The sequence below is a fragment of the Phymastichus coffea genome, unplaced genomic scaffold (genome assembly GCF_024137745.1).
Source record: "Phymastichus coffea isolate CEN01 unplaced genomic scaffold, Cenicafe_Pcof_1.1 PCOF00070, whole genome shotgun sequence".
NCBI classification, from domain to species: domain Eukaryota; kingdom Metazoa; phylum Arthropoda; class Insecta; order Hymenoptera; family Eulophidae; genus Phymastichus; species Phymastichus coffea.
In genome coordinates, this window is record NW_026706881.1 from 339023 (window position 1) to 364992 (window position 25970).

Here is a 25970-nt window from a genome sequence, read left to right on the forward strand (position 1 = left end):
ATATATTGATTTTATTTTTTCGCATCCATTAAACGTGATTTATTTTCATTTGCATGCAAATTATCTTTTGTCCATTTATCTTTTAAATTTTGAAAGCTTGAATAAATTTTATTTAGCGTTCATAACAAAGTATAACTAAAATTTTACCAAATTAAAGTTAGACAAAAAACATTTTAAAAATTGAGATTAAGGATTTCAAATTAATAAATAGTAATACTTTGATCCATCTAAATTTATTTATATCAATTAATATTATATTAATACTTACAATTAATACTATATCATAACATTTTTCTAAAATTGCACTGACAAGGCCATTCGCACCGACGGAGCAGTGATAAACCTGTAAGACACCAGGTTCCTTCCTAACATTTCGACTCTAGTAAACATAATATAAGTACAATGACTGTTATAGTCATATGATGATATTGATAATTATTTGGATGATTACGAGAAAATGTTGAAATTTTCTTTCACAAATGTCCATACATAATAAAATAATACAGCGGCAACGATTTTCAAAACGTGATAGAAGGCATAGGCCAATAAAAGTTTTTTTACATTCTTACCCTCTAATGACATTTTTTTTCCTCGTTCTTTAGAAAATATCGTTAATTACGGAATGACAAAAGTAGTGGAAAATTTTTAAGGGAAAAAGAGAACCTATCCTACTAAGAAAACTGTATCAGGAATTTATTTAAAAGCTGACTTTCCCCCGGATTTTGAAAAACCCTAAACCAGTACGATTATGAACTAGAGATCCTATGCCGACGTAATTTTCAATTATTATTGGATTTTCTAGCTTTTCGCAACTTACTGACAATAAGTCTTGTAGGGCTAAATGTAGGGCATTTACATCATATTTCATTTTATCAGAGTCTGATCCTAAAATGAATGCATTTTCAAGTTCAGTTACTATTTCACAAATAATCACTCACATGATCTGTTTGCATCTAATACCTTTATGCCAGAAAAGTGGATGGTTTGTGAAAGTCATCCATGGAATATTTCTTGCAAATGGATTCCATTTTTTATCCATAGACAAAGGTTGTCCTTTGTTCCACATTAATCTTAGACCAAACATATTTCGACCCCTATTTAAATGTTTAGTTATTAGCAGGCTAATAGATAAAAAATATTATTTACTCTGTGCAAAATAATTTTTAAAGAACTACAAACAATAAATTAAAGAAAAGCAAAGTAAAAACTGGAAAGCTAACACAAACAAGATGAATGGTACAGCAAATACAAAAACATACAAATCAAAGACTAGACAACAAACCATTTCAATCAATGCAAAATGAACAAGTATACAACAAAGACCAACAGAAAATACAATTGTGATGATAACAGACTGATGAGGAAGTACCTAGGTTCGAATTGAGCAGTGCTTGAGAGTGATGTAAATGATGACCATTCTTGTCGAATGACACTATGAATAAGAGAAGAAACCCCTTCTGCCAACCCATTTAAGCGTCTGGGAATTATCATATTTTGAAAAATATGGTTATCATTCTTGACTGCGATTTTTATTTAAATATAACATTAAAGCAGAAGTATAATACGTAGCTATATACTCACGGTAACAGTGATGTTGGTGGATATATCAGCTCTCCAGCAATCAAAGTATCAATGACGGCTAAATATACTTTCTTATACTCTAATATTTTCAAAGAGATTAAGTCATATTTAATAGCATACAAAGAATTTTTCGTTAGTAAAATAAGTCTCTCTTTTTCTGTGTCCCATATACTGATTCTGGAAATGTCAAGATAGAAAATAAATGATAAATAAACTATTAAAGTCAAATGATTCCATGAAACTCAAAATAAAACTCACTCTGTCAACAACCATGAGCCTACAAATTCATCTTCTTCAGTACTGCTAAGAAGATCCCTCTGACAATCAGCAAAAGCTTTCTCTACAACTTCATTTCTATCAGAAAAAAATGTATGGCAATCTAATCGAACATAAGGTATACCAGGTACACTAATTCCCGGTTTAGCTTTCGAATTGTTGGGCTTACTATCTTTTACAGCTGTGTAAATAAAACAACATTGTCAATCATACAGTTGATGCATCCTCGATAAATACTGGAAATTAATCAAAAGTTACCCTGTGAATTCAATTCCTCGCTGTTGTCGTTTTTAATTTCCAAAGTAGCCCTATCAAAACTCGGCCCTTCGTCCTGCAAAAAGGTATCGTCCATTGTGTTTATAGGTTATGTCAAAATTTTAGTTTCTAATCTATTATATGTGCTCCAAGCTCCATCCACGCGGTGATAACTGCCTCTCAATTTTTTATCTACATTTAAAAAGCACGCATAAAGTATGTTCTTACTGCGGCTCCCCAAAGTTTAATGATTCAACGTCAAACTCAGCTTGTCAAGACGAATATAGTTTTTATCAGGTTTTTGTGTGCGGGTCGATCAGCATCAGCCGCTCTTTGACGTTTCACATATGTTGTATGTATACAGATGTTCTGCCGCACAGGCGCACTTATGAAACCGCTTTTTTTTATTTGTTTTTGTTTTACGGTTGACTAGATCGTTGATTATTATTGAAACACGTTTTCTTGTATTATTTCAATATATATTTTAAGTATCTAATGAAGCAGAGTTTCGAGAAATTGTCTCCTTTTTACAATGCTCCAATAAATGTTTAGGAGTAATTTTGATAAATAATTTTTCATCTTAAAAGAAAATTATGAAAAATATTTTTATAATTATTTTTCAATTTAGAAAAATGAATTTATATAGGGTATATAAACAAAATATCAAAGTGTGCATGAGTCTTTTATTAATAATAAAAAGCGTTTTTGGTTTATAATAGAACAAATACATTCATTGTGTTATTTTTGTTAACAATTCTACTTTTTCTCTAAAATATATATTTATACAGTCCTCTTATATACAGTTCAAATACCAAGTGTGACGAAAACAACAAAATAGGAAATACTGTGTCAGTAGTACAGAACTTTGGTGTTGCATTTTTTTAAACAAGCATTTATAGATACGTCATCAAAAGGTAAATTGAACTCTCGCATAAAAAAAGAAACTCTTCCAACACTTCTCATCTACACATTATGTACACATCTCTTCCGTTAATCATACTTAGTACGTCAATAGTACTTTCGCATTTGTGAAGTGCAAAAAACAATGGCACTAGGCAATAACAAAAAAAGGATTGTGACATTTATTTCTTGCTTACGTCAGTCTTGTATTCATTCATTTATAATTGATTGATTAGGTAACTAAAACGTCGATACTTTTTCTTTTTGAAAGTAGTAAAACTTTGAGAAATGCAAGCTAAAATTTTGCCAATTTATATAAAATATCTTGTGTGATAAAACTATAACTTTAACTTTGTTTCTCATTTACTTGTAAATCTGAATATCGTCCAGTAGATTGTCCGAAGACATTAGTGTTAATCGTCGTTCTTCGTGCATTCCTTTAGCGTAGTTTATTTGTCTTGAAACCTGTGCATAAATTTAAATTAATATAATATGTAACCATATAATAAAAATACTTTATTACAATAACTCATACCCATTTAGCAATATCTTCGCTATCACAACGAACTTTTGGTCTTCTTAAAATTTCCGGACCATCAAAATGTATTGTGCCAACATCAGCCCTCGAAGTAAGCTCGATGTAATGTAGTGTCATGCCATTGCTCTCCAGTCGATGAGTTGGTTGACAGTGCAACAAATTAGCCAGACTTACTTCGGTGACAATACCCTTACTGCCACCAGATATCACAATCACACGTTCATTCGTTACAAGTACTTTTAGATTATCGAATCCACTGCGCAAACATTCATACGCAACAAATAATTCGGAGAAGTCATGGTCATTGATGCTATATAAAAGTTCTTGACCCTTAGTTTGTTGTAAGTTGTACGGGGGTAGTAAGCCTGCGGGACCACTTGCTACACGTGGAAGTCGATCGCGTTTCGGTAATTGCCTGTGAGCACTGAAAAATGCACAATAAATAGTAGTACTCTCATTCTTTCTTCTCAATCAAATATTAAAAAATTTATTTATTTTTATACCTTCTGCTTGTCTCTCGTAAAGCGGTGGCGCTCTCAGTAAAAAAGTCCAATATACCAACAGCTGGTTTGGTCACAGTTCCAACTGCACCTTTACCAAGCCCAGTAATAAAACCCTGTAAATATATTTCATTGAAATATTTTATTAGCAGATGACTGAAAATGTCAGAATTTCATAATAACATACAGGAAATCCTTCGTTAATTGCTCCGTCGTAAGTTTGCTTAAATAAACTGGTAGCACCGCCAAGCATACCAAGACCCAAACCCTTGAAAGCTGCCTGCAAGTGATCCAAGCTGCCATTAGTATTGGAGCGAATCTTTTGTCTCGTTTCTTCGTGCCTCTCATCCATGATGACTTTGCCGAAACCATCTGATAAAGACTCAGTAAACTTGGCTGTTGAACTGGAGAAACCATGAGTAACATTCTGTACGAAAGTTTTAACGTTACGCTCGTTGACTAAGCTTGACAATCCCTCGGATACGTCATTGACGAAACCTAACGGACTGCCAAGGAAATCAACGGAACCCAATATTACCGCCGCTTGCCATTTCAATTCCTAAAATAAAAAAAAAAAGAAACAATATAAATAAATAAAGATACTATTTTATTTTTATGCACGAAGAAACGGTTTACTTACATCTTTGTAATGTTTAATAATAGAGTGAATAAGAAATTGACTGCTCTCAAAGGGATGTTTTCTAATAAACGGTTCTAACTCGATAGTCGCATCCTCGAACCTAATCAACGTAAGCCCTAATTTTCTCTTCATTGCCTGTAGATATGGTGGAAGTTTAGTGGTCGTCAATACGCTAAGTTCTACTTGACTGGGAACGAGTTTGAGAGCACCAAAATAGTAACGTTTAGCGTGTGCAGCAGCAACATTAGATATGAATCGCTGCGCATTGAAGTCATTTTCATCCACAGGAGCTTCTTGGTCGAGAAATCCTGCACCAACGAATGCTGCCATTTTCAAGATAAGTCGCTCTTCTAAGTGAACGCATACGGGTTTTACACTGACAATCAAGTGTTTGTAAATTTCTGCGTTTTCATTCTTAGAAGGAAGTTTCTCGGCAGCTATGTGAATCGCAGGCCTACAATCGCCCTCGTTTCTCGAATTCCTATAAATTCAATTTTTTCAACGTATTTTTAAGATAAAAAAAATATTTCAAGATATTTTCAAGATAAAAAAAGATAAAAGTTTAAACATGGTCGTCACAGAATAGAAATCAAGAATTACCTTGATATATAGAGTACAGATGTGCACTGTGCCTCGAATAGTTGATTATCAATTTGAACATCATGAATACTCAAATCTAAGCTCTTGCTGGCAGGTGTATCGACAAAGTCAAGGGTAATTCCAGCGAAGCGTGAAAAAATAGGCTCCTCAGTTGGTTTTCGTGAAACGATCGACAACCCCAAACCAGCTGGTAGATCGACGCTTAAATGTAATTCGCGAGCATCAATTTTCGCTACTTCAGTTTGCACTTGGGTGGGTCGATGAGCTATTGAGATATTGGACCAATCGCGCTCTTCTAATAGAGCAAAGGTCTTTTTCTGTAAGTAGATTAATTTGTTAATAAATTATTTTCATTCGTAGAATACAGATGTAAGAAAAATTTTTGTACTTACTCTTTCTTTGATGTCCAATACTTGCAAAACTCTGGTTGGTCCATCAGTTGTTACGCGGACTGACAAATATCCAGAACCTGGTCGTAGACGTTGACGACTGACTTTCTGTTCAATTGGTGGATGGGTGCAATGAGTTTGTGGTCCCAAAACAGCTTCGCTCCCTGCATAAATTTTTAGGTATTCATAATTTGACATTGTGGAAATTTGTTAAACGAATTATGTGATTTTCTTTTGTTGTGTAGTTATTCTAAATAAAATGTTTCAGATAGAAAAGTATTTGAAATTTTTTTATACTTGTCTATCCGAATATTCATACACAAATGCGAATACATGTATGTACACGTAATATGGATACATTAAACGCCTGATCTAAATACCTATTAATAACATTAAAGGTTATAAAAAATATCTACTGAATTACTTGTAGTGTAAAAAAGTGAACATTACAGAAAACAAATCCTGCCAGTGCTAGTGAACGTGCCGTATGTGAATGTATGTAAAAAGCATAATTAAAATTAGTACATGACGCTTAGAATTTAGAAATTGTTAAAAAAAATTAATATAAATATAAGTGCAGCGAAATAACACTGCGAGAACATCCGTAAACAATATACGTACACATTTGCCAACGGGCGACTCGGCCGCCTGTAACATCGTACACTGGTTTTAGATTTCACATCAAGTTTTCTTTGTTCTAATTTTTTAGTTCAACTTTGGGAAACAGCGATATTGGAAATACATGAACAAATAAACAAGAAACATGTAGTTTATGGAACCAAACGTCAGTACTATAGGAACAAAAGTTTAATTTTTTGTAAATGATCCTGGCTAGACATGATGAAATTAAAAGCAAACATTCATTCATGATATAATAATTAATTAATACTGTATATTATCATTAAAATATTTCTGGAGATACGAAAAAAAAAGTCAAATTATATGGTGCATCCTCGAATGTCTGGTTAACGTTCAAAATCAACAATTTAACCATAAAATTAATTTTTACGAAATAATAAAAAATAATCCAACCATGCGTTAAAAATGCTTGTTGCCCATTTTAATAATCAAAATATATTTGATCTTACTGTCTTGCAATCCCATGAAACCATCCTTCGACTGCACACACATATTTGCGTGAGCGCAGCATAAACGACCGTCATCAGTGAAACGCCAAGTTTGAGTTGATCTGCGTCTTGGATCAGGTCTCCTCAATGCCAGTGGACAGTACGTGAATGGTTGTGGAGCTGTTCCAGCGATGTCCAGGACTAATACCTTATCTGGAGCTCGACTATATTTATCTGTAGGTGGGCTAGACCCTGAAAGATAATTGCAATTTTGCAATCAGTAAAGTTATTTCACAGAGAAATAAATTATCATACCTTCGTGTTGTAGTTGACCGTCGCCCGTCATACGCCAGAGTTGCGATCGGACTCCGTATTGTTTTCTTCGGAGTGCAACCCAACCACCAGGACCAGCTTCAAGAACTAATCGTTGAGTTTCAACGTCAAGAGGATCTAAACTACTGTCGTCGGTTCCGAGATCAATATCAGTTTTAAATGTTCCTATACAGTAAAAAAATGCCTATGTAATCCACAATAAAATATTTTTTCAAGCAGAGTAATATCCAATGACTTACCAGTGAATGCGATATATATAAAATTTTCATAAGTCAATCCTCTACACTCTCCAAGCACATTCAAATCGTACGTAGCAGTAACTCCACCAGGTGCCGTAACCGTAAGTGCAGCTGGCAAAGATGGTTCATCAAGAGCGTAAGGCACAGAACTATGTGAGCGTACTGCCCATTGTAAACTTTCAGATACTGTAGTCTATAAAAAATAATATTCATATACCTCAAAGTAATTTTATCAAAATTCGTTAATTTTCTCAACTAACTAAATACCTGATTAATTGTTAAAGGAACTTCTGAAAAATTATCAACTCTAATCGGTGGTGGCATGGTGTGTGCATCAGTGAACACAATGAAATATGTGCTTTCTTGCAGAACAACGTCGACCCGAAGAAAATACATTTGTCCGGCTCCATCTCTAACATTGATAGTAAGCGAATGATTGCCCTGCAGCATTATTCCTCCGGACCACATGCAATTCAGTACGTTGACAATACGAACGCAAAGTAATTGGTCTTTATCGAGACGTGGCCAGTGAAACGGCATATGGCATTCGGGCATTGCTATTAAATAAGTTGCTTCAGCATCGAGATGTGTCTGAAAATGTATATTAAAATTAATAAATTACGTTGAGAGAGAAAGTAATGACGATAAAAGAGACTTACAACAGTAGTTGTGAAACACTTTTGAGCGAGTTCCAATTTGCAAGATGATTTATTATGCAGTTGATATCTAGGAGATAGAGTAACAACTGTTGTCGCGCGATATCTGCCTCTGGCAGCTCTTGTAGTGATGCCAATCACATACACGATGTCGGGTCTGCCATCCCGTAACGTTACTCTTAAACGATGTACCTATAAATAACGTTTTACGTATTTATATATTTTTTGAACGTTAAATAATTTAATTTATAAAATTACCTGTACACCAGGTTGTAGATGAAACTGCTGACACCACTGTGGAATACCATTTGGATGAACACCAGTACCAATGCGCACAGCAAGAGTTCCATTCATCTCCTCGTCGTTGAATGAAAACAACAAAGGAGCAACCATTCGAGCTTTCTCGTGCTCCTCGAACTGACCTGCAAACTCTGTATTTGCACCTTCTTGTTTGAATACCAATGGTAGACCCGTTTTATTGGTGATCCAGTATGGTGCGGTGATATTTATTCGCACTGCAGAACCTTTCTCGACTAATACTGTGGCGTGGATGAATAGGATACGGCCGTTTGAATCAGAGAGACGCATGCGACCGGTAAATGAGCCGCTATTTTGTGGTAAAATTAGCTAAAAAAAGGTCGCAATAGAATTTTAGAAATTTTTTTCGACTCAAAGTATTCATAAAAATGTGAAACCCACTGTTCCAGCGCCGGAATATCCATCAAGCTGTACAGTTATTTCCAATTGATTGTTGATATTTGGACTTTGCAAATCAGCAGAGTTTCCAGGCGCGATTCTACCATTTTCTGTACCAGCCGAATAAAACAACTCATTTGGAAGTAAATTCGTTATAGTCATCGGAGCCAAAATTAAAATGGTATGTCCAGGTAAGGCTTGAGTTGTATCGGGTGGATAATTATCTCTTCGTACAGCCACACACATCCTGAATATATCTTGTTTGTTCGTTCTACAAGTTGTTTGTATTTCGATAACTTCAGCGGGTTTCTTCACGCATGTCCAGTCGATTGGTTCTACACAATATTGATATGGAAGACTTGAATGTACTGGTCTTAGGTACATCTGAACGTCCGTGTGAGTGAGTGGGATAGAAATTCGGGACTGCGCTTGTACCTGTAGAATTCTACCGCCGAGTGTTGATGAGTATGTCGGAGAATCTAGAAATTGCATAGAAAAGATCAATGTATTTTTAGCGCTATAGAGCTAATAACACAATTGTAAGTAATCTCTACGTACAACCATAATAACTTAAAGATTTTTCCAATTTCAAATCAATATTATAACTCAATTTGTTCACCACCTGCAGAGCTGACCTGACCGTAACAAGTTTTCTTGCGGATCCTTCTAGCTCGACGTTAAATACAATTCTTGCTTTTGAAGATACCATCTAAAATATAAAAGCATTACGTACATCGAATAATCATCGCACAGCATTAAAATAATTAAAAACTAACCTCTGGGCCTTTAAAATCAACATGGGCATGCCGGAAATAAATGCCAACTCTATCAACTGTAACAGGATCGACAACCTTCCATCCTTCAACAACCACAGCTACCTGGTGTCTTCTGGCAATATGTGTCAAATGATGCCTCAATTTTCCCCGATTTTCAAAGGTAAATGGGACGGTATCTCCTGCAGATACTTCCAGCCAAGTTTCATCTTTGTTTAGAGCATTTTTTCTTAGAAATTCTCTATCGATAATCTTGTCATCCTCAGCGGTGGCTAGTAACGTTTTGAACCAGATCTTTGAGCCAGTTTCATTCTTCAAAGCGAACGGTACGAACGGCGATCTCCTCCTGTAGTTTTTTTTATTACTCGTACTGGTGTCGGTAAACAATGAATAATCCTGAGTCCAGTTTTCTTTCACCATTGTAAACAATTCTACAAGAGTCGACGTTATGTTGACATTCATTGAGTCTTGAGAATCCACTCTGATACGAAATCTCTTTGGGCTTAAAGAACTGGATAACGTTTGTTCCCACTGCATCGAAGCACGCCACTGTTCGACGAATGGTTCCCATCCGCTGAGTACTCGATTGTAGTAGTCAATTGCAAAATTTGCTGATACGTCACCTGGCCCTGAATACTCTTGTCTCAATGACAGATCAACGAGTGTCAATTCTAGTAAAGGAACGTCAGCGTCTCTACAATCGTCGATTGTACAGATTTTCAAACACGACGTTTCCACGACAATGACTTTTAATGGGAACTCGTCGCCAGTCGCTGCTTTCTCGGCGTTTGGAACTGCGTTTTGAGTAAGCCAAAGCGCTGCATCGTCGAGATGCCCGTTACATTTATCCAATGCAGTCTCGCAGTCGATTTCGGCGAAACCCAAGGCAGACAATTTAAGTACGTGACTCTTGGCATTAGCTGGTGGTTGCCCATCCACGGATAATCTCTGTCTAGCCAATAATGTTTGCTTCGGCAAAGAACTAAGCATTCTTGAGAACATATTGACATCGTGGTAACTGAGCCGCACGCTCAGCGGTTGTAAATGTACTTCCAGACACTTATCCTTGGTAAGTTCAAGACTCGCGCCGACAGGATCGATGATGGACAAAGCGGTTTCCTCTTCAAGACCGAGAATACACGAAAACAGCTCGCAGTGCGACAGATTGCAGCTCATCGGTTTCTCATCATTCTGTGGATTCGATCGATAAGCTAATACGGCCGTACTCTTGAGGATCACGGCATTGGTATCCCACATGGAAGTATCTTCAACGAGAACTAGCTCCGAATCTGTGATGTTGAGTTTGAGTTCAAAAGGTAAAGTACTATTACCATTACCATTGATTTCTTGTGACGCAACAAGCGGTATCGCGTTGATGATATGCACTGGCTCTGGTTCCGGAGAATTCAATACTAGAAAGTCTCGAACAGCTTCCCACCAGTCGAGAATCGCGGTAAGTCGCATACTGTGTAACAAAATCGTTGTGGCAGAGCTGCCCATTCTCTTGCGATGATGTACTTCCGCCTGAACTCGGTCTTCCACGGTCGAGCTTTCGCGCAATGGTTGTAGGATGCTCGTAAAAACATTGGATCGTCGATTAACTGGTTCGTCATGGAATCTCGTGTCGGTAACTAAAATCTCTCTTGATACTAAATCAACATCCTGCGAACCGTCGCTCAACGAGTCAAGGATCAGTCGTGATTTGATAAAATTTACACACGCCAACGCTGCTATACTATGATGAGGATGTAGTTTAAGCGTGACATTAACGAGTTCAAGACTGACAAATGACGAAGTCCATGCCTTGCCTTCGGAATCAATTTGCGGCATTGAGTACTCAACAGTATCTCGCATGAAAGCTTTTAAGTCATCCAGATTTTCACCGATATTGTAGGACAACAACCCACGGATCAACATGTACTGCGAAGGATCTAATGCGCAGTCCATCGTCGACAGTGTTCCATGAATGCTTAAATCTGGAATCTCTCTACTCAAGTAAGTATCTAAATTTCGCTCAACTCGCAATTTCAGATGACATTTTTCCGTTAAAAGCGATGGTCCAATTTTTCTCACAATGAATCCGCCTACTGACAAACTATCTCCGTCATCATTTGCGTTGCTACTACCGCTAACTCTCTTCGCTGCGTGTACATCCATGTTAACAAGTTCGAGGTTCATGATGTCGAGCAAACATTCTGGTTTCACATTCGAGAAGACAAAGCTGTTGTGCGCAGTTAGCTCACCGAGATCCAAGAATATCATCTCCTCTGATCTAGAACTAACGGGCAATAAAATTACTGGAGCAGCTGCATGGAGTTCCAACGACAGTCTCATGCTTCTCTTGTTGACGTTGATTACAGCACTACCACCAGCCCGAATGTTCGCCATGACCGTGCGTAATTGAGAAAAGTGAGCGAAGAAAGCTTGTAATTCGGCGATAAATCTTTGCGTGTGTACGTAGTGTACCGCTGACATTTGTAGTTTCAACTGAGCGTCATGAGGTCGTGACTCTGAGTCGACGTAGCTCGAATACTGGAAGTTCAGAGCCTTCCTACCGGACGACAAGAAACGCTCGCGGTAAAATCTTCCATGAGGCGTTAGATCCAACAGCGACATCGAACCTAATGAGCCTGAAACTTTTGTTGTTCCATCTATCTTAACGATGTGCGAGCTAACATTAGAGATATTCACTCTTGCGATTTCCCGCTCAGGCTGAGTTAGTATGAGAGTCAACGAGTTGATTTCTACGTCAGTTTTTGAATGAATGGGCAACTCATTACTCTGATCGTAATCTATCACGTCAATGTTCGACAAAGGCGGTACTGGTGTTACGGGTTCACAGCTTGGCGAGCCAATACCCAAAAGGTCCAATACAACCATCCACGACTCAACGCTAACGATCAAGTCGAGGCAGTTGAAATCAACGCTGACAGTCTTGTGTTTTACTTGCAACGTATTGTCGGGTTCGGGTTCTTTCATGGTAATGCTGATAAGAACGAGATTTTCCTCAGTGGTGACGGCACCTGGTGATGGCGGTGGCGTATTTGGTGTTTCAATTAGCGAACTGACAGGTGGTCGACGCCAATGTGACGGTACTGCTCCGAAAAGTTTGTCAGTTTCGAGGCGATCTGGTAGACTACCATATACGGTTGAATTGCGTAATAGACGGTTAGATGTCAAATCGGGACATGAACGAGATACCCCAGCGAATGGACGAGCTCGAGTTGGTGCGGATGATTGCATCATGTAACGATGTCGAGAACCAACCGGACAAAGTAGATCTTCCATAAGTAGAGAGCGTAAAGCTACTTGAGTTGTAGATTCGTTTCGCGTAAGTTTCTCATACTTGGCACACAAGTCGCGCATTGAAAGTTCGACGAGCGGTTGTTCCAAGCGACCTTCTTGTTTTAACTCGATGCTAAGAGCGGGAAGTTCGAAGAGTACTTTTATCGGCAAATCGAATTTGTCAGAGTAGGATGGTTTATCGATGACTCTCGAACTGCTGATGTACGTATCGGACTTGGATAATGGTTGCGGCGTCTTTGGTGTGACAATTTCAGCTACCTTGGCTGGCATCGTGAACAACCTATTGATCGTATCAAGAAATTGCTCGTACTGTCCACGCGAGACAGAAACCTTTAGGGGCGTTACAACCACACCGTGAATTTCCACAGTTCCTCTCGCAGTTTCAATTTCAAATGGGAATCCAGGACTCTGACATCGACTTCCAATATCTCGTTCGACGGTGACTCTCAGCAGAGTGTCGTGTAAAATAGGCTTTCCATTTTCCTTACACGAATACATTTCTTCGGCTCTCAGTGGCAGATTTGTTTGATTCATTTGACCAATCCTTGTTGCTATATCGAGCGAGTGTAAATTCATATCTCTGACTTCAAGATTGATCTTCTGCTTGGTCGAGTTCGATGACGGTGGCTCGTGCTGCAGTGTCATCGTACCCAAGTGAGTAATAAATACCTGCGTACTTTGCGACGACCTTGGTATTACAAGTACGGGACTGTTCAAAACTAAATCAAGTTTCAACAATAGATTTGTTGATACTTCCGAGCCATCCAATGAAAAACTAGGCAGTCGCTTTCGCTGGGGTATCGCCCAATCTTCCGCGTTTACCAATCCGATAGCCATGTCCGTTGCCGCGGCACCAATTTGCCTAGCAACGTTGCTCAAATACTGTTTAAATTCATCAGCGCAGGAACGTAGCTCCGAAATCAAATGTGGTGCGTGAGTGTACCAGACACTACCAATTCGTATACTGATATCGACCAATGTTTCAGACGTATCAGCTGTCAAGTTTTGTCTACAGCTACGCGTGGCAAGAAAACGTAAAGCTTCGGATTGTTCGCCTTCTACGAGCGTACTGTTTGCAAAGTGGTCGAAATTATGATGATGGTGATGATGACCAACACTCGGTGGATCGGCAATGAGATCGCGACCTACGCTGATTATTCGTTGATGAGTTTTGCCGATCAAAGTTTGATCGAGAATTTGTAGACCACCAAGAGATCCGGAGATCGAGTTGTTTGTTGCGAGAGTTGCTTGTATTCGAGCGTCTGACATTGTCGCCGTGGCAATTTTTTGACCTACTAAATGACTATCTTGCATCACAGCTCTAAGTAGTAAGACATTTAATCTATGAAAGTCGAAGGTAATTTCTGTTCTTGTAGCTTTTCCTTCGGACGTCAAACTTGTCAGCGATTCGTATCTTTCCATTCTTCTGACTTTAGATTTCTTAGGTGGAAAGAGTCTCCTCACGAATCCCATAAGCTCGACGATTGTTTCTTGATTTGCGATGATATCCAAATTGTTGAATTGTATATTCGCAACTCTCAAACTTTCGAGTGGCTCATCAACGAACATCACCTCCACAACAATTAGAGCTTCCGAGTCGAGTTGTTCTAATGCGATAGAAGACGCAGTTCTCGCAAAAGGACTTTTTGTATCGTGATGCGCAAGATTGGTTAAGGCATGTGATAGAGCTACAGGCGAAGTAAGTCTTCGAGATAGAGTTGCATCTGGAGACCCAGGTGATACAGGCGACACAGGTGATGTAGGCTCTGAATCTCTTAAACTACCGGATACACTGTCCATACCGACGTGTTTGTGACTCGCCACAAGAAGTTCGAAATCAGGGCCAAATTCTTGCAGAGCATCGACGAGCAGTAAGCCATGTACAGATAACGAAGCACTCAAGTCTGCTGGACGTTTACTCAATGCTGCTTTTACTCCGGATACCTGTCAAATTAATTCAAATTTAGACAAAAGGATCCAATTTCCAAACGTATGTACTTCATATGATAAAGTAAGTATTACCTGAAGTTCAGCAACACTTCTACCCCGCGACTGCAATTCAAATGTCATTTGATCGATGATAAACTGGATCATCATCGCATGATTCAACATTCTGTCCAGACCTTCCTCTTTCTTTGGACTTTCCGGTTCCTCTTGAACATATGCTCCGTTAGTTTTCGTAGTAACAGGTGAAGTACTTGACAAACTCCATAGTAAGTGATACATCGATCTTATTGACTCGACTTTTTGTTCGTTTACGTGTACAACCAATCTAGGTAGATTTCCAGATACCGTGACCGACGGAAAATGCGGATCGGTCGTTGTAACGACTCTTCTTTCGATTTGTAAGGATATATTAAATCTACAAAGAGATATAACTTAATACATTGATTCAACCATCAATATCTAAAAACAGAATAGAAGAGAACTATAGAATAGTAAAGTACCTTTCCAAAACATGAAGACTTGACATACCCCTGGTTCTCGCGTGCTTCCAGTTATCTTTGACTTTACCAACTAAAACTTGCAAATCCGACAAATCTACCGAATAATGGTCGTACAATTTCTTATGAAGCGCTGCTTCCGACAGTCCCAGCTGCAAATCTTGTACCGAGCCATTTTCTTCGCTACCAGGTGGAGTTGAACAAGGCGTTTCGAATCTCTCATCCTCCTCTTCCTCTTCGACAGTTTTTTCTATCTCACTCGTTGGCGATATGAGATTTCTCGCCGTTATTACCGACTTTAGGTCTAAATTGTTCGATAGGTGTAATCGACCGAAGTCAACAACGACTACTGTAGCGTTGGTGTCGGTGAATTTTTCGACAAGAAGAATCTGCGGCGCAGAAATATTGAGTTGTAGATCCCAAGACGACCTAACAACAGTATCACCCTCGAGAATCTGTTCCCAATTCTTCATAAGCTGTCGTCTTGTTCGCCGTTTCATTGCCTGTAATCTCAAATTATTCGAACCGTCTGATCTGTGTGGTTCGCATATGAAATCGACTAACCATCTCATGGCTAATGGATTGTATACTACATCAAGTGAACGAGAATTAACGTGCAACGAATGGTCAACAGACAAATGCAGTGGTCGTTTTTCATAAACGAGTTCGAAAAGTGACTGAGCAGATTGAGAGTTAAGTTTATCTGATGAGTTGCGAAGTCGAGAAGATGAACCACCGCCTCCAACGCTGGATTGTGGTTGCACGAGAATTGGGAATGTTGAATTTTCCGTAAAGTGATCATGAAGGAAAAGTGCCCCAAGACTTATGGAGAATTTGTGAGATCCAGAACGAGGACGAGATTCGTAACTTAGGTGTACGCGCTCGAATTGCAACTCCATTACTGCTTTGATTTCTGGGGATTTATCTAAATATGAAAATGATTCAATAATTATTTAGTGTTTGTATCTTTGGTGTTAAACTTAAATACATTAAAATAAATTAAATAAATACCCGATTCACTCTTGACAACAGTACACAATGAAATAGCACCCTTAGATAACGCAAAATTAAAAAGGCCAAAGACTGTATCTCTTCGCAGTAAAGTATCGTCATCTACAGTATCCGCCAATACATCAAGTAATTCTCCATCGAACGTTGATGAATTAGCCGTCGGTGAAGTTTCAGTATTGTTATTTGGTGTTTTAGCAGAATACCAGCCCCACCACTGTGGAAACCATTGCAGAAGCATACCCTGAGCTTGTGGTGGTGTGGTAGTGTTCTCGTTTTGCGGTGGCTTTGGTGATCGCACTTTCATCATTGCTATTGACAATAAAAAATTAATTAATTTATATTTTGTATTTGCTATTTACATGGAAATTTTATAGCAATATTTACCCAATTCACGTAAAATTCTAAGTTCGTCAAAACTGAGCTCAGCCTCCATTTGATCCTTTAATTTTTTCAAATCAGATGGTAAACTTGAAGTAGGATTCATTAAGAGCTTTGCGCAAACATCGACATAAGTTGTATTATTTTTTCCGCGTTGAAGAATATCATCCCAAGTCTTTTTGGGAGTGAGAGTTTTTCTACCGATGTAGCAACGAGCTGCATACCTCCACCATTCTTTTGGAGTTTCCTTAACCGACGCTGTTGGTCGACATCTTCTCTGTCGGCGTTGTCTGTCAATTTCATCTAAACCTTTTATACATAAAACTATTTGTTCATATTGGACCTGAAATATTAAAGATACACTTGTTAGCTGTAGCTATGTATCTCATGAATTAGCAATCGTTCAAATACTTACATCTGTTAATGATAATGGTACTTTATCCAAAGAAAGATCAACAACAATTCTTGGTTTATGTGCTGAACGTAACGGTCTTTCTGATCTGTCTCTTTTTACATGAGCCTTAGCACTAACTGGTAAAAGAATATAACTTTTGCTTTGCTTCTTCGATTCGCTCATAGCAACCTAGGGTATTTTAAATAATTAATATCTCAATTAGAAACCTAAAAATTATTTGTACAAATATATTTACAGCTAAATTTGCCATGTCCAAATCATGGAACATATTTTCTTTTTTAATTTCATTCCAATAGACAGAAAGGCCATCAAGTTCCATCAATTTGAAAGAAGAATCTTGCAAATTCCAAGAAGTGGATCCAGGAACCCAACTTGCATCACAACTCTGGGCACTTAAAGCCCCTATTGTTATACCAAAAGCTATCCCTGTACCTATGCAATATTTTATAAAGGTTATTATTACATAACAGCAATATAAAATCAAAAGATATTTTTCCAAAACATATACCATTAGGAAGAGTAGCTAAATCTTCATAACGAATATGTACATCTTTTATATTGAGCTGCAAATTCTCTATAATGTTAGTGACTAGGGAGGTACCATAATTTACCCAGGTACTATAACTAGCTGCATAATAGCCAGGACCTTGTTCGGATTCTGCACGCCATCTTGCTTCTAAAGAATCCAAACGACTTAATTTATAATCAATTATTGCTTGTTCTTCTGCTTCGATGTCGTACTAATAAAAATAAAAAGATTTAATTTTACAATATCAGGTGGTTAATAGTTTTGTATAATTCTTCGCAAAAGTTACCTCCTCTAAATTTATAGGCCCTGCCACTAAATATAATTGTTCTATTGCTATCACCCATGATGCTGTTCTTATTTGTGTGACAGGAACTTGTAACCGAACTTTACCAATAAAGCCAGCTTTGATTTCAACAGGTAAACCAAGGTTCCTTAAAGCTTCTCTTTTGAGTGGTAAATTCTCAAGTTCAACCGCACCTTTAAAAATAAAAACAAAAACTCTTATTAGTTTTAAAATATTTATGAAATGTATTATATCAAGTTCAAGTATTTCTTACATCAAAATACAATAAAATTAAGTCTTAAAATATTTCTCAATGAATTAAATGTTATATTGGCATAATCTATTACTTTCAAACCTAAACCCATATTTTATTCACCTATCACCCAAATCAACTCTAAATATTTTGTAGTTTTAGCTATTTGCTATATTTTACTGTACATTACATCAGATTCCAGATAAAGAAAATTATCTTAAGACTGGTTAAATGATATTCAATAGCAAATACATTGAAACATTTCATGATACCGTTTTTTTTTATTCCTATCTTGTAATTTTTAATTTATCTAATGATAAGAGTAGATACTAAATAAATTAACAAAAATGATAAATTAAGATTCATTTTATCTTATTAAACCTTATTATCAGTAACAAATTATAATTAAAGTACTTTACATAATTAAAAAGATAAATTTACAAATTAATAAAAGTATGTTAATATAAATTAATGAAAATATTTTGTCAGAAATAATGATGAAGTCATTTAAGTGAAATATAAAATTGACTTATGAAATAGTACAGTAAGCTTTAAAAGTCTTGAAATATGCGCACAACTTATTTACAATGCAAGTCAGCATCAATGAATGTTAATGCGTCAAATCAAAACATATAGTAAAACACTGTATAAACAACAAACATCACAAACGATTGTTTTTTTATTACCTGAGAGTAATGCGATGCTTAACTGATCGGTGTTGAGGTTCTCCACGTACTTGCCCAGGTAATTGTTAAGCACCCAGGCGACGAGGCCCTCGAGCATGTTGTCGGTGGCAACGCAATTTTGTTATAACAATGAACATGTATAAGAGTATGAAAAAGGAGGATAGAAAAAGTTTCACGCGCGATATGTATGTATTATATATATATATATATACACACACATATATATATATATATAAACAAGGTTACGATCTAAATGGAAATTGATCAATGTCTTGTCTTGATGATAACAGCACTACCCGTGTGAATGACATAAGAGGGAAGTGCAATATTTACTTTCTCACCACTCCCTCATCCACTTTAGCTCATTTCGTTACGGAACACTACTGAAAGAAACTCGCGCGCGCCGCGAGTGGAGGTTCCTAGATATCGCACTCACACATGCAGCCTATACGGTATGCATACACAACAGGTTAATCCCGCGAATTTTCACTAACGTCTGTACCGATTGAGGGATCCAAGTCTAATTTTATGTGTAATCATCGGCCACAATCTTGATTCTTGACTTTCTTGCGTTCGCGCGGCTGACGTCAGGAAATCTCAGCGCTATTTTTAGAAAAAGGTATTGAAATTTTCGGAAGATCAGGTAAAACAAACAAAATTAGTCAGAGAAATAATGATAAAATGAAATTTGTGATTATTTTAAAATCAATTTTAAACTATATTTTTCAGTTTAAACATATTTATATATTAATATAATCTTTCTTATTGCAATTAATTTTTGTTTGGCATTTACACAATTGTCTATAATATTATTATAATAATATACCTATATGTACAACACCAATATTCTTTATTACAAGTCAGACATCACAAATTCACAAGAGCCTGAGATCATTGAGATCTTATTTATTTCCAAGTTTAATGTATGCATCAAATACTGTTTTAAAGTAATCATTTAGTTTGAGTGTACCCTATATCAAGAGCTGCTCATCATTTGATTTTGTATTTGGAAATACAATAAAAAGTACAAGTTGAAATGCACTTAATATACACCCAAGTAAATTAGGTGTTTGTATAAAAAGATCATTAATCAAGTATCCATATAGGAACCATTGACATGATGTAACAAATGAGGACATTATTACAGGGAATGGTAAACTTTCTGTACTTTTCACCCTAATTACATGAGCCTGTAAAAAACATATCAGTTAATTACTACTCAATCAAATTAAGACTATTCTTAAAACTTACCAACAAAGTTAATGGTGATGCAAAAAATAAGATTGTTAAAGTACAGCTAAGAAGTCCGATTCTTTTAGTAACCAATGCTACATCCTCAGAGACAAACCAATATAAGTACATCAAATTGATGAATAGTATTGCACTAAACATTTGTTTTACTATAACTTTCTTGTGTATGGTATAAGTGTAAAAGGTAAAAGCATAAAAAAATTGTAGTGATGACCCAAATATATTAACAATCATAACAGATTTATCTTGAATTAATATTCCATACAAAAGCCATAAACTACACCTGAAAAACAATAATTATTTTGAAAATAATTTGAATAATACACGTTCAGTACTAAAAACTTACGACATAAAACATGTTACAAATGCTAGTCCTGATGCATCACCAGTAGATTTGTTTTTGGCAAACTTTCTGCACACTAGTCTGAAAACAATAAATACAATATGTAAATAAAAATGAAATACCTTAAGAAAATACGTAATAATATCCAATCACTTACATGCCAGATAGAAACTGCAAGATAGTACATATTGATGCAGTGCTTGCCAAAATATCTTTAAATTCTACCAAGTTCATCTCGACCGTCCAGGAACTTTCATATTTTTTCGACGTCGACAAAGTAAATTCAATGTAGCTGAACGTCTCGGTATAAACTTTATCCAAAACAATAATGATTGCTTACATACATGTGAAGTGCCCTAGCGTTATTTAATATAAAAATTTTATTTTATTTTATGGATTATTTTACATTTTACTTTTATTTACATTCCTTATTGAAATTAAACAATATTACTTAACAATTTATTATTTTAAATCATCATTATATAGGTTACAAAATTTAATTTACCGACTAAACAGAACGTCATCGCACAATTAAACATGCCGTTATATATCGAATTAAAAATGCCGTTATATATGTATATATATATATACATATATTCGAGAGAATGTTTTACCGATAAAACAGATTTATAAACCTAATTAGTTTTGAAAACAAAATTATTTTATTTTATAAGAAATCGTAATAATGATCAATAAATCTTTTTGTCATAAATTTAATTAAAAAGGAATCATAATAGCTGATAAGCAACCGGGGAAAATTAATTAAAGATCTTTCAAAGATTAAAGTTGTAAAATATTTATTAACAGCAATCAAAAACTTTACATGTTCTTTTACAAAAAAAAAGTTTGATAATTAATCAATAAAATTAGTATGTTAGTTCTAATCACGCTTTAAAGAGGATCTTTTTCGTTCTTCAAAATTCATTATTTATAACTAATTTTTTTAATTTGCTATTAAAAATAAATAATGTTTTAACATTGCTCATATCGGATCTAGATAAGGACGACTCAATAACAATCAATAAAGCAACAATTTATGATTCCCCAAATCTAATAAATCAGCTCCAAATAGCGGAGAGGTACAGAGAGGGGGGCGCAATGTGTGTGCAACAAACGGCGCTTGGAAAGACAATCATTATCATGCAGTAGTAAAGCGCAGTTGAGCAAAAAAGTGGGAAGTTGAATAAAATTCTCTGACCCGTAGTGTAGGAGCAGCATAAGCGCATATACCCCGAAAAAAAGACGTCGCTCCATCTCTATATCCAATCAAGAGAAGAGACAGATCGAGCCACCGGATTTACATGCAAGCTACGCAAGCTACTCACAGCTACTGATTGGAAATTCGCATAAATAAATGCAAGCAGTCGACGGTGGTCGGCAGCCGCAGTATCGGAGGCGGAAGAATCCGTAGTCTTCCGATTTTCATCGAACGTATTTATAGTGTCGCTGTTTATTTTTACATTCGCTGCTTTCTCTCTTTCCTCGTCGCCGTCGTATAGTTACACATACATCTATCCACGCACTTGTTCGTGTGTGCGTACATGCGCGTAACCTATACTACCTATGTGTGAGAGAGTGAGTGAGTGCGAAAGAGGAGAGCCGTCGTCAGCGATGATGATGATGCTGCTGGTCGCCGGTTGAAGGAGTAGGAAGGAAGGAGGACGAACGTAGAAGTGAAGATACATAGCAGTAGCTAAGCAGCGTATAACCTCGACTTCAACGACGTGAGTCTTCTGCGTAGACACGTGCCTTCGCTTGGCTTTGATTTCTGCTTCCTTTTTTCTCCTAAAAGCCATAATGCGCAGGTGAGAGAGCGAATGAGATAGCAAGAAAGAGACAGCAAGACCAAGATTTTCGCCCGAGCAAGCTTTATTTGGCAGTCGTCGCCAGAGAGCTCTGTCTCTCTGTGACCCTTTTCAATACGCCTAATACAGCGGAAGCAAAGAGTGCAAGAAAATAAGAGAGAAGTGGAGAGAAAAAAGCGGGGCTCTCTCGTTCTCAATTGAACTTAATGAGTCGACACCTTGTTTTTTTCCATCTCCTTTTCTCTCGTATACCCTCACTCTTGTGTGTGTGTGACTGTCGACGACTCTCGAATTAACGATGACTTATTTATACATCTTGAGCCTCTCTCATCTGTCACACTTGGTTTTACGCGCTCTATGAACCTGATAAGGAATCCCTACACCAGCCTTATGTATATCTTTTCTGCTAATGCATTTAATCATTATTACACCTGTACTCTTATTTTTTTATTTGCCTGGTGGTGGTGGAGTTTCGTGCAGTGGATTCTTAGTGAGAATTAGCCTTAGATTGTGTGCTTGATGTCATATCTTACTTTTGTGTTGTATATGGTACATTGGTTCATTCTTAAGGGGTTCTCTGTTCTATCTGTGTTTCGTCTCTCTAGACAGTGATTGATGACTGCTGAGATGGTATGACTGAAGGTGTATTGCCAGCCAAGCTTGTCCTTATGATTTGTTGAGAGGCAGTATTGGCTAATAATTAACAGCACATCTCAAATTGCTTATGATGGAGACGTCAGTGGCAGGACGGAGGCGTACTGCCACTAGGCATTCAGCTGAAGATCAAGCTCTAGATCAGATTGCCAAAGAGGTACATTATATTCAACTCTGCTGCATTATCTTATATAATTTTTTTATTCATTTTTATCATTCACTGTCAATTTGTCCCCTAAAGCATGCTTCTAATTTTCGTCATTATTGTTTTTTTTTAATTTTATTTTGTACACTGTGACAATAGACTGTTATATTTAGTTAACATTTTGTTACAGCTGCTTATTTGATAGAGATTGTTTTAAGAGGTTTAGTAAAAAATAATACTATAAGGCTGGTAATAAATTACTTGTGATTGTAGGCAGAAGCAAGATTAGCTGCTAGAAGATTAGCCAGAGCTGAAGCAAGAGAAATACGAATGAGGGAATTAGAAAGACAGCAAAAAGAAGCAGAGGAAAATGCGGATAGAGTATTTGACATGTGCACAGGTGAGTCATCAGGTGTGATTTAGCCTGGTACAAGGCTGAGTTATTTTTACATTTACCATACATTCTTAATTATTGAAAAGTAGTTTGAATTCATATAAACATTTGATTATGTCCAAAGCTGATGCTAACAGAGCCATGAGGGTCACACCAGATCCTATTCGAGCTTCTAGACTCCTTGCAAACAGCAACAACTTTCAATCAAGTCGAAGATCTTCTGAAGATTCCTTGGAAGATGCTGGGCTTGGAAGAGATCTTAGAGTGTGTATTCATTATTAAAATAAACTAATCACGTAAATCAAGTGTACATTTAAATGTTTAATTTATTTTATTTAGATGGAACTTAAAGAATTTGAAGAGAAGTTCAGGAAAGCAATGATAGCAAATGCTCAATTGGACAATGAAAAGTCTTCTTATGCCTATCAAGTTGATCTGTTAAAAGATAAGTTAGAGGAGCTTGAAGAACAAACAGCCCAATTAAGGCGCGAACTAAGAGAAAAAAATCGTGAGGCTGATCAAGCTAAACGTCTTGGTCAAAGACTGGAAGAAGATTTAAATATCTTTAAAGCAATGCTTACGGAAAGGGATGCTTTAATACAAGAAAATGGATTGGTTATAGTAGAAGATGAATGCAGTGAAAATGAAGAGATACATAAGGAGAATGGACCTGTTTGCCGAAAGAAAGTGCTAGTCAGTACAGAAGCTGCAGAATTATTGCAAAATGCTGGAGAAGGTTCTCTAGGTTTGTAACAAATTAATTTTGTAATATTTGTCTATTATTCATCCTTGATAAGTAATTTCACCAGTAAATACAAAGTAATCTACTTGTTTCAGTCATATCTGATTGATTATATATGGATTGAATTATTTATATTTATAGAAGTATTACTTTGTATTGTTTTTCTTTAACAGATGTTAGACTGAGGAAATTTGCAGCTGACAAGAAGGAGCAGCAAGATGAGATTAGGCATCTTAGACTAGAACTGGAAGAAGCAAGAAATAGAATGAGGCCAGCGCGATCTTCAGATTCTGGATTAGGTAAGAAGTTGTCAAGAACATTTAATTTTGTTTATTGATGATTGAGTTTCGGTTAATAGCGATTAAAATTTAAAGATTCTGAAGACGCACAGAGAGAAGCTAACAAATTGCTAGCTGATTACAAATTTAAATTGCAAAAGGCAGAACAGGATATGTCTACTCTTCAAGCAACGGTAGCCAGACTCGAGAGTCAAGTAATTCGCTATAAGTCAGCAGCTGAAGCATCTGAAAAGGCCGAAGACGAATTAAAGATTGAAAAAAGAAAGTTGCAAAGAGAGGTAATTAAGATTCGTTTTGATAATTAATTCATACTGAGAAACAATATTGGTAACGTTTAATTGCTTCTTTTAGGTCAGAGAATCACAAGGTCGCGTCGAGGAGTTAGAAACCGCCAATTCACACTTACAGCGACGCTTAGATAAGCTGAAAAACGCCAAATCAGCGCTACTTAAAGAACTTTGATAGTTTTTTGAATCCTCGCATGCCGAGTTAATTATATGTTTCGCAATTAATTTGCGAAGCGTTGTAAATACGAAGAAAGCACATATTTAGAAAAAAAAACGTGTGCAAATGAAAGCCTAGTGATCGTCTCGTGTTTACGTGCGAAAGCAAAGCGAAAGAATCTTTCCTGCATTTTTAAATTAATTTCATTTTTTTTTCTTATTTCCTTACACTCACATTGTACCAGCAATCCTCGTTAGCGGTTTATCGAATCCTTTCTATAGACTTATTTATTTGCAACAACAAAAAGAGTTAACCGCGTGATTTTAAAATGTTAACGAAATGGAAAAAAAATATCAAGACTATATTGTTTTTACCGTTTACATTATCTATATTACCTCGATCATAGTTAAAAATTGACTTAACAGCACGTTATAACATTACAAGCATTTGAAATAGTGAAAGACTTACGTATTTAATAAAAGCACACAGTGCCTACGGCGATAATCGAGGGAGAGTCCAAGCTGATATTCGTACCAGGCAAGAGAAATTCCATCCATGTAGTAGCGCTACAAGCTACAATTATTCCCGACGACCACTTATTACAATGAAACAAAAAAAATGAACGAATGCGGCCTAATGTGACAAACACATTATTAACGCGAAGAGACTCTAATTGAATTCTTTATTAGTAATTATTATTTTAGAAGGCATTAGCTCAAAAGAATGAATAACCTTGATTTTATTTTAATAATTGGTGATGATTTTGGTTTCCTCGCCAAAAATCTGTTTTCTTTTCTAAGCGATTTTAATTGTATTTCGTCTTTGTACCATAAGATGTTTCTGTATTATAATGCGAATAAGAGTGTACCGAGTTATATTCGATTTAGGGCGTTTTTACCACGATGGTATAAACTGTACATCTTTTTTTCTGTTATAAAACGATCAGCGATAATTGATTAAAAACTTAGTATTTGTTTCATAAGTCTTGATTCATTGTTTAAATCGCAAAGAAAAAATATATGTATATCTTGTTTAAGATGGTATGTCATGAAATTTTCAGCCACGTATGAAATTGCATTTGTTGAAGCTGACGAAATCGTGTTATGAAAACTCTTTATTAAACAATTCATATTTACTAAAAGAAA

General features: G+C 36.4%; 4 protein-coding genes across 11 annotated transcripts; 1 reads left to right on the forward strand and 3 right to left on the reverse strand.

Annotated features, from left to right (window-relative positions):
- Positions 1-214: 214 nt before the first annotated feature.
- On the reverse strand, positions 215-2428 carry LOC131667785 (tumor protein p63-regulated gene 1-like protein). Its single transcript, XM_058941483.1, has 6 exons — positions 2116-2428; positions 1840-2038; positions 1582-1758; positions 1370-1477; positions 961-1094; positions 215-885 (listed from the first exon to the last, which is right to left on the reverse strand). The coding sequence occupies exons 1-6, from the start codon at positions 2207-2209 to the stop codon at positions 698-700; spliced, it is 900 nt and encodes a 299-aa protein (XP_058797466.1). The 5' UTR covers positions 2210-2428; the 3' UTR covers positions 215-697.
- Positions 2429-2787: 359 nt separating this feature from the next.
- Positions 2788-19083, reverse strand: LOC131667707 (intermembrane lipid transfer protein Vps13D). Of its 3 annotated transcripts, none has more exons than XM_058941329.1 (26): positions 18749-19083; positions 17813-18003; positions 17506-17737; positions 17233-17429; positions 16998-17165; positions 16589-16925; positions 16205-16513; positions 15197-16118; positions 14772-15111; positions 9447-14693; positions 9229-9379; positions 8674-9149; positions 8233-8601; positions 7978-8166; positions 7586-7909; positions 7319-7511; positions 7062-7244; positions 6768-6998; positions 6301-6327; positions 5683-5843; positions 5291-5607; positions 4691-5171; positions 4238-4609; positions 4054-4166; positions 3548-3974; positions 2788-3477 (listed from the first exon to the last, which is right to left on the reverse strand). In XM_058941329.1, exons 1-26 carry the CDS (start codon positions 18843-18845, stop codon positions 3376-3378), a joined length of 12156 nt encoding a protein of 4051 aa, XP_058797312.1. In that variant the 5' UTR covers positions 18846-19083; the 3' UTR covers positions 2788-3375. The 3 variants fall into 3 exon arrangements, 2 of the variants coding, with proteins under 2 accessions (XP_058797312.1, XP_058797313.1); XR_009302213.1 differs by lacking the exon at positions 2788-3477 and having other exon boundaries at positions 3836-3974; positions 4238-4330; positions 4392-4609; XM_058941330.1 differs by lacking the exon at positions 6301-6327.
- Positions 19084-19519: 436 nt separating this feature from the next.
- On the reverse strand, positions 19520-21808 carry LOC131667703 (sugar transporter SWEET1-like). 5 transcript variants are annotated; one of them, XM_058941324.1, is made up of 5 exons: positions 21668-21808; positions 20500-20653; positions 20346-20423; positions 20000-20282; positions 19520-19938 (listed from the first exon to the last, which is right to left on the reverse strand). In XM_058941324.1, exons 2-5 carry the CDS (start codon positions 20574-20576, stop codon positions 19720-19722), a joined length of 657 nt encoding a protein of 218 aa, XP_058797307.1. In that variant the 5' UTR covers positions 20577-20653; positions 21668-21808; the 3' UTR covers positions 19520-19719. The 5 variants fall into 5 exon arrangements, with proteins under 5 accessions (XP_058797307.1, XP_058797306.1, XP_058797304.1 ...); XM_058941323.1 differs by having other exon boundaries at positions 20500-20698; positions 21668-21752; XM_058941321.1 differs by lacking the exon at positions 21668-21808 and adding an exon at positions 21541-21657.
- Positions 21809-21928: 120 nt separating this feature from the next.
- On the forward strand, positions 21929-25961 carry LOC131667701 (leucine-rich repeat flightless-interacting protein 2). Of its 2 annotated transcripts, none has more exons than XM_058941318.1 (8): positions 21929-22066; positions 22753-22958; positions 23220-23346; positions 23465-23604; positions 23680-24085; positions 24256-24381; positions 24457-24659; positions 24733-25961. In XM_058941318.1, the coding sequence occupies exons 2-8, from the start codon at positions 22872-22874 to the stop codon at positions 24841-24843; spliced, it is 1200 nt and encodes a 399-aa protein (XP_058797301.1). In that variant the 5' UTR covers positions 21929-22066; positions 22753-22871; the 3' UTR covers positions 24844-25961. The 2 variants fall into 2 exon arrangements, with proteins under 2 accessions (XP_058797301.1, XP_058797302.1); XM_058941319.1 differs by having other exon boundaries at positions 23498-23604.
- The last annotated feature ends 9 nt before the right edge of the window (positions 25962-25970 follow it).

Bases quoted from the DNA above. Each gene is read 5' to 3' on its own strand.
- LOC131667785 (XM_058941483.1), bottom strand. From the start codon at position 2,209: ATGGACGATACCTTTTTGCAGGACGAAGGGCCGAGTTTTGATAGGGCT. The intron at 1,478-1,581 runs GTGAGTATATAG...GATAATTCCCAG, and splicing joins CCACCAACATCACTGTTACC to ACGCTTAAATGGGTTGGCAG. The intron at 886-960 runs GTATTAGATGCA...CATTCATTTTAG, and splicing joins TCCACTTTTCTGGCATAAAG to GATCAGACTCTGATAAAATG.
- LOC131667707 (XM_058941329.1), bottom strand. From the start codon at position 18,845: ATGCTCGAGGGCCTCGTCGCCTGGGTGCTTAACAATTACCTGGGCAAG. The intron at 16,926-16,997 runs GTAAGTATTTGA...TTAATATTTCAG, and splicing joins TACCATTATCATTAACAGAT to GTCCAATATGAACAAATAGT. The intron at 7,245-7,318 runs GTAAGTCATTGG...TTTACTGTATAG, and splicing joins TATATATATCGCATTCACTG to GAACATTTAAAACTGATATT.
- LOC131667703 (XM_058941321.1), bottom strand. From the start codon at position 21,568: ATGCGCTTATGCTGCTCCTACACTACGG. The intron at 20,283-20,345 runs GTAAGTTTTTAG...ATTGTTTTTCAG, and splicing joins TTTGTAACATGTTTTATGTC to GTGTAGTTTATGGCTTTTGT. The intron at 19,939-19,999 runs GTAAGTTTTAAG...TGTTTTTTACAG, and splicing joins CATCACCATTAACTTTGTTG to GCTCATGTAATTAGGGTGAA.
- LOC131667701 (XM_058941318.1), top strand. From the start codon at position 22,872: ATGATGGAGACGTCAGTGGCAGGACGGAGGCGTACTGCCACTAGGCAT. The intron at 24,086-24,255 runs GTTTGTAACAAA...TTTCTTTAACAG, and splicing joins TGCTGGAGAAGGTTCTCTAG to ATGTTAGACTGAGGAAATTT. The intron at 24,382-24,456 runs GTAAGAAGTTGT...TAAAATTTAAAG, and splicing joins ATCTTCAGATTCTGGATTAG to ATTCTGAAGACGCACAGAGA.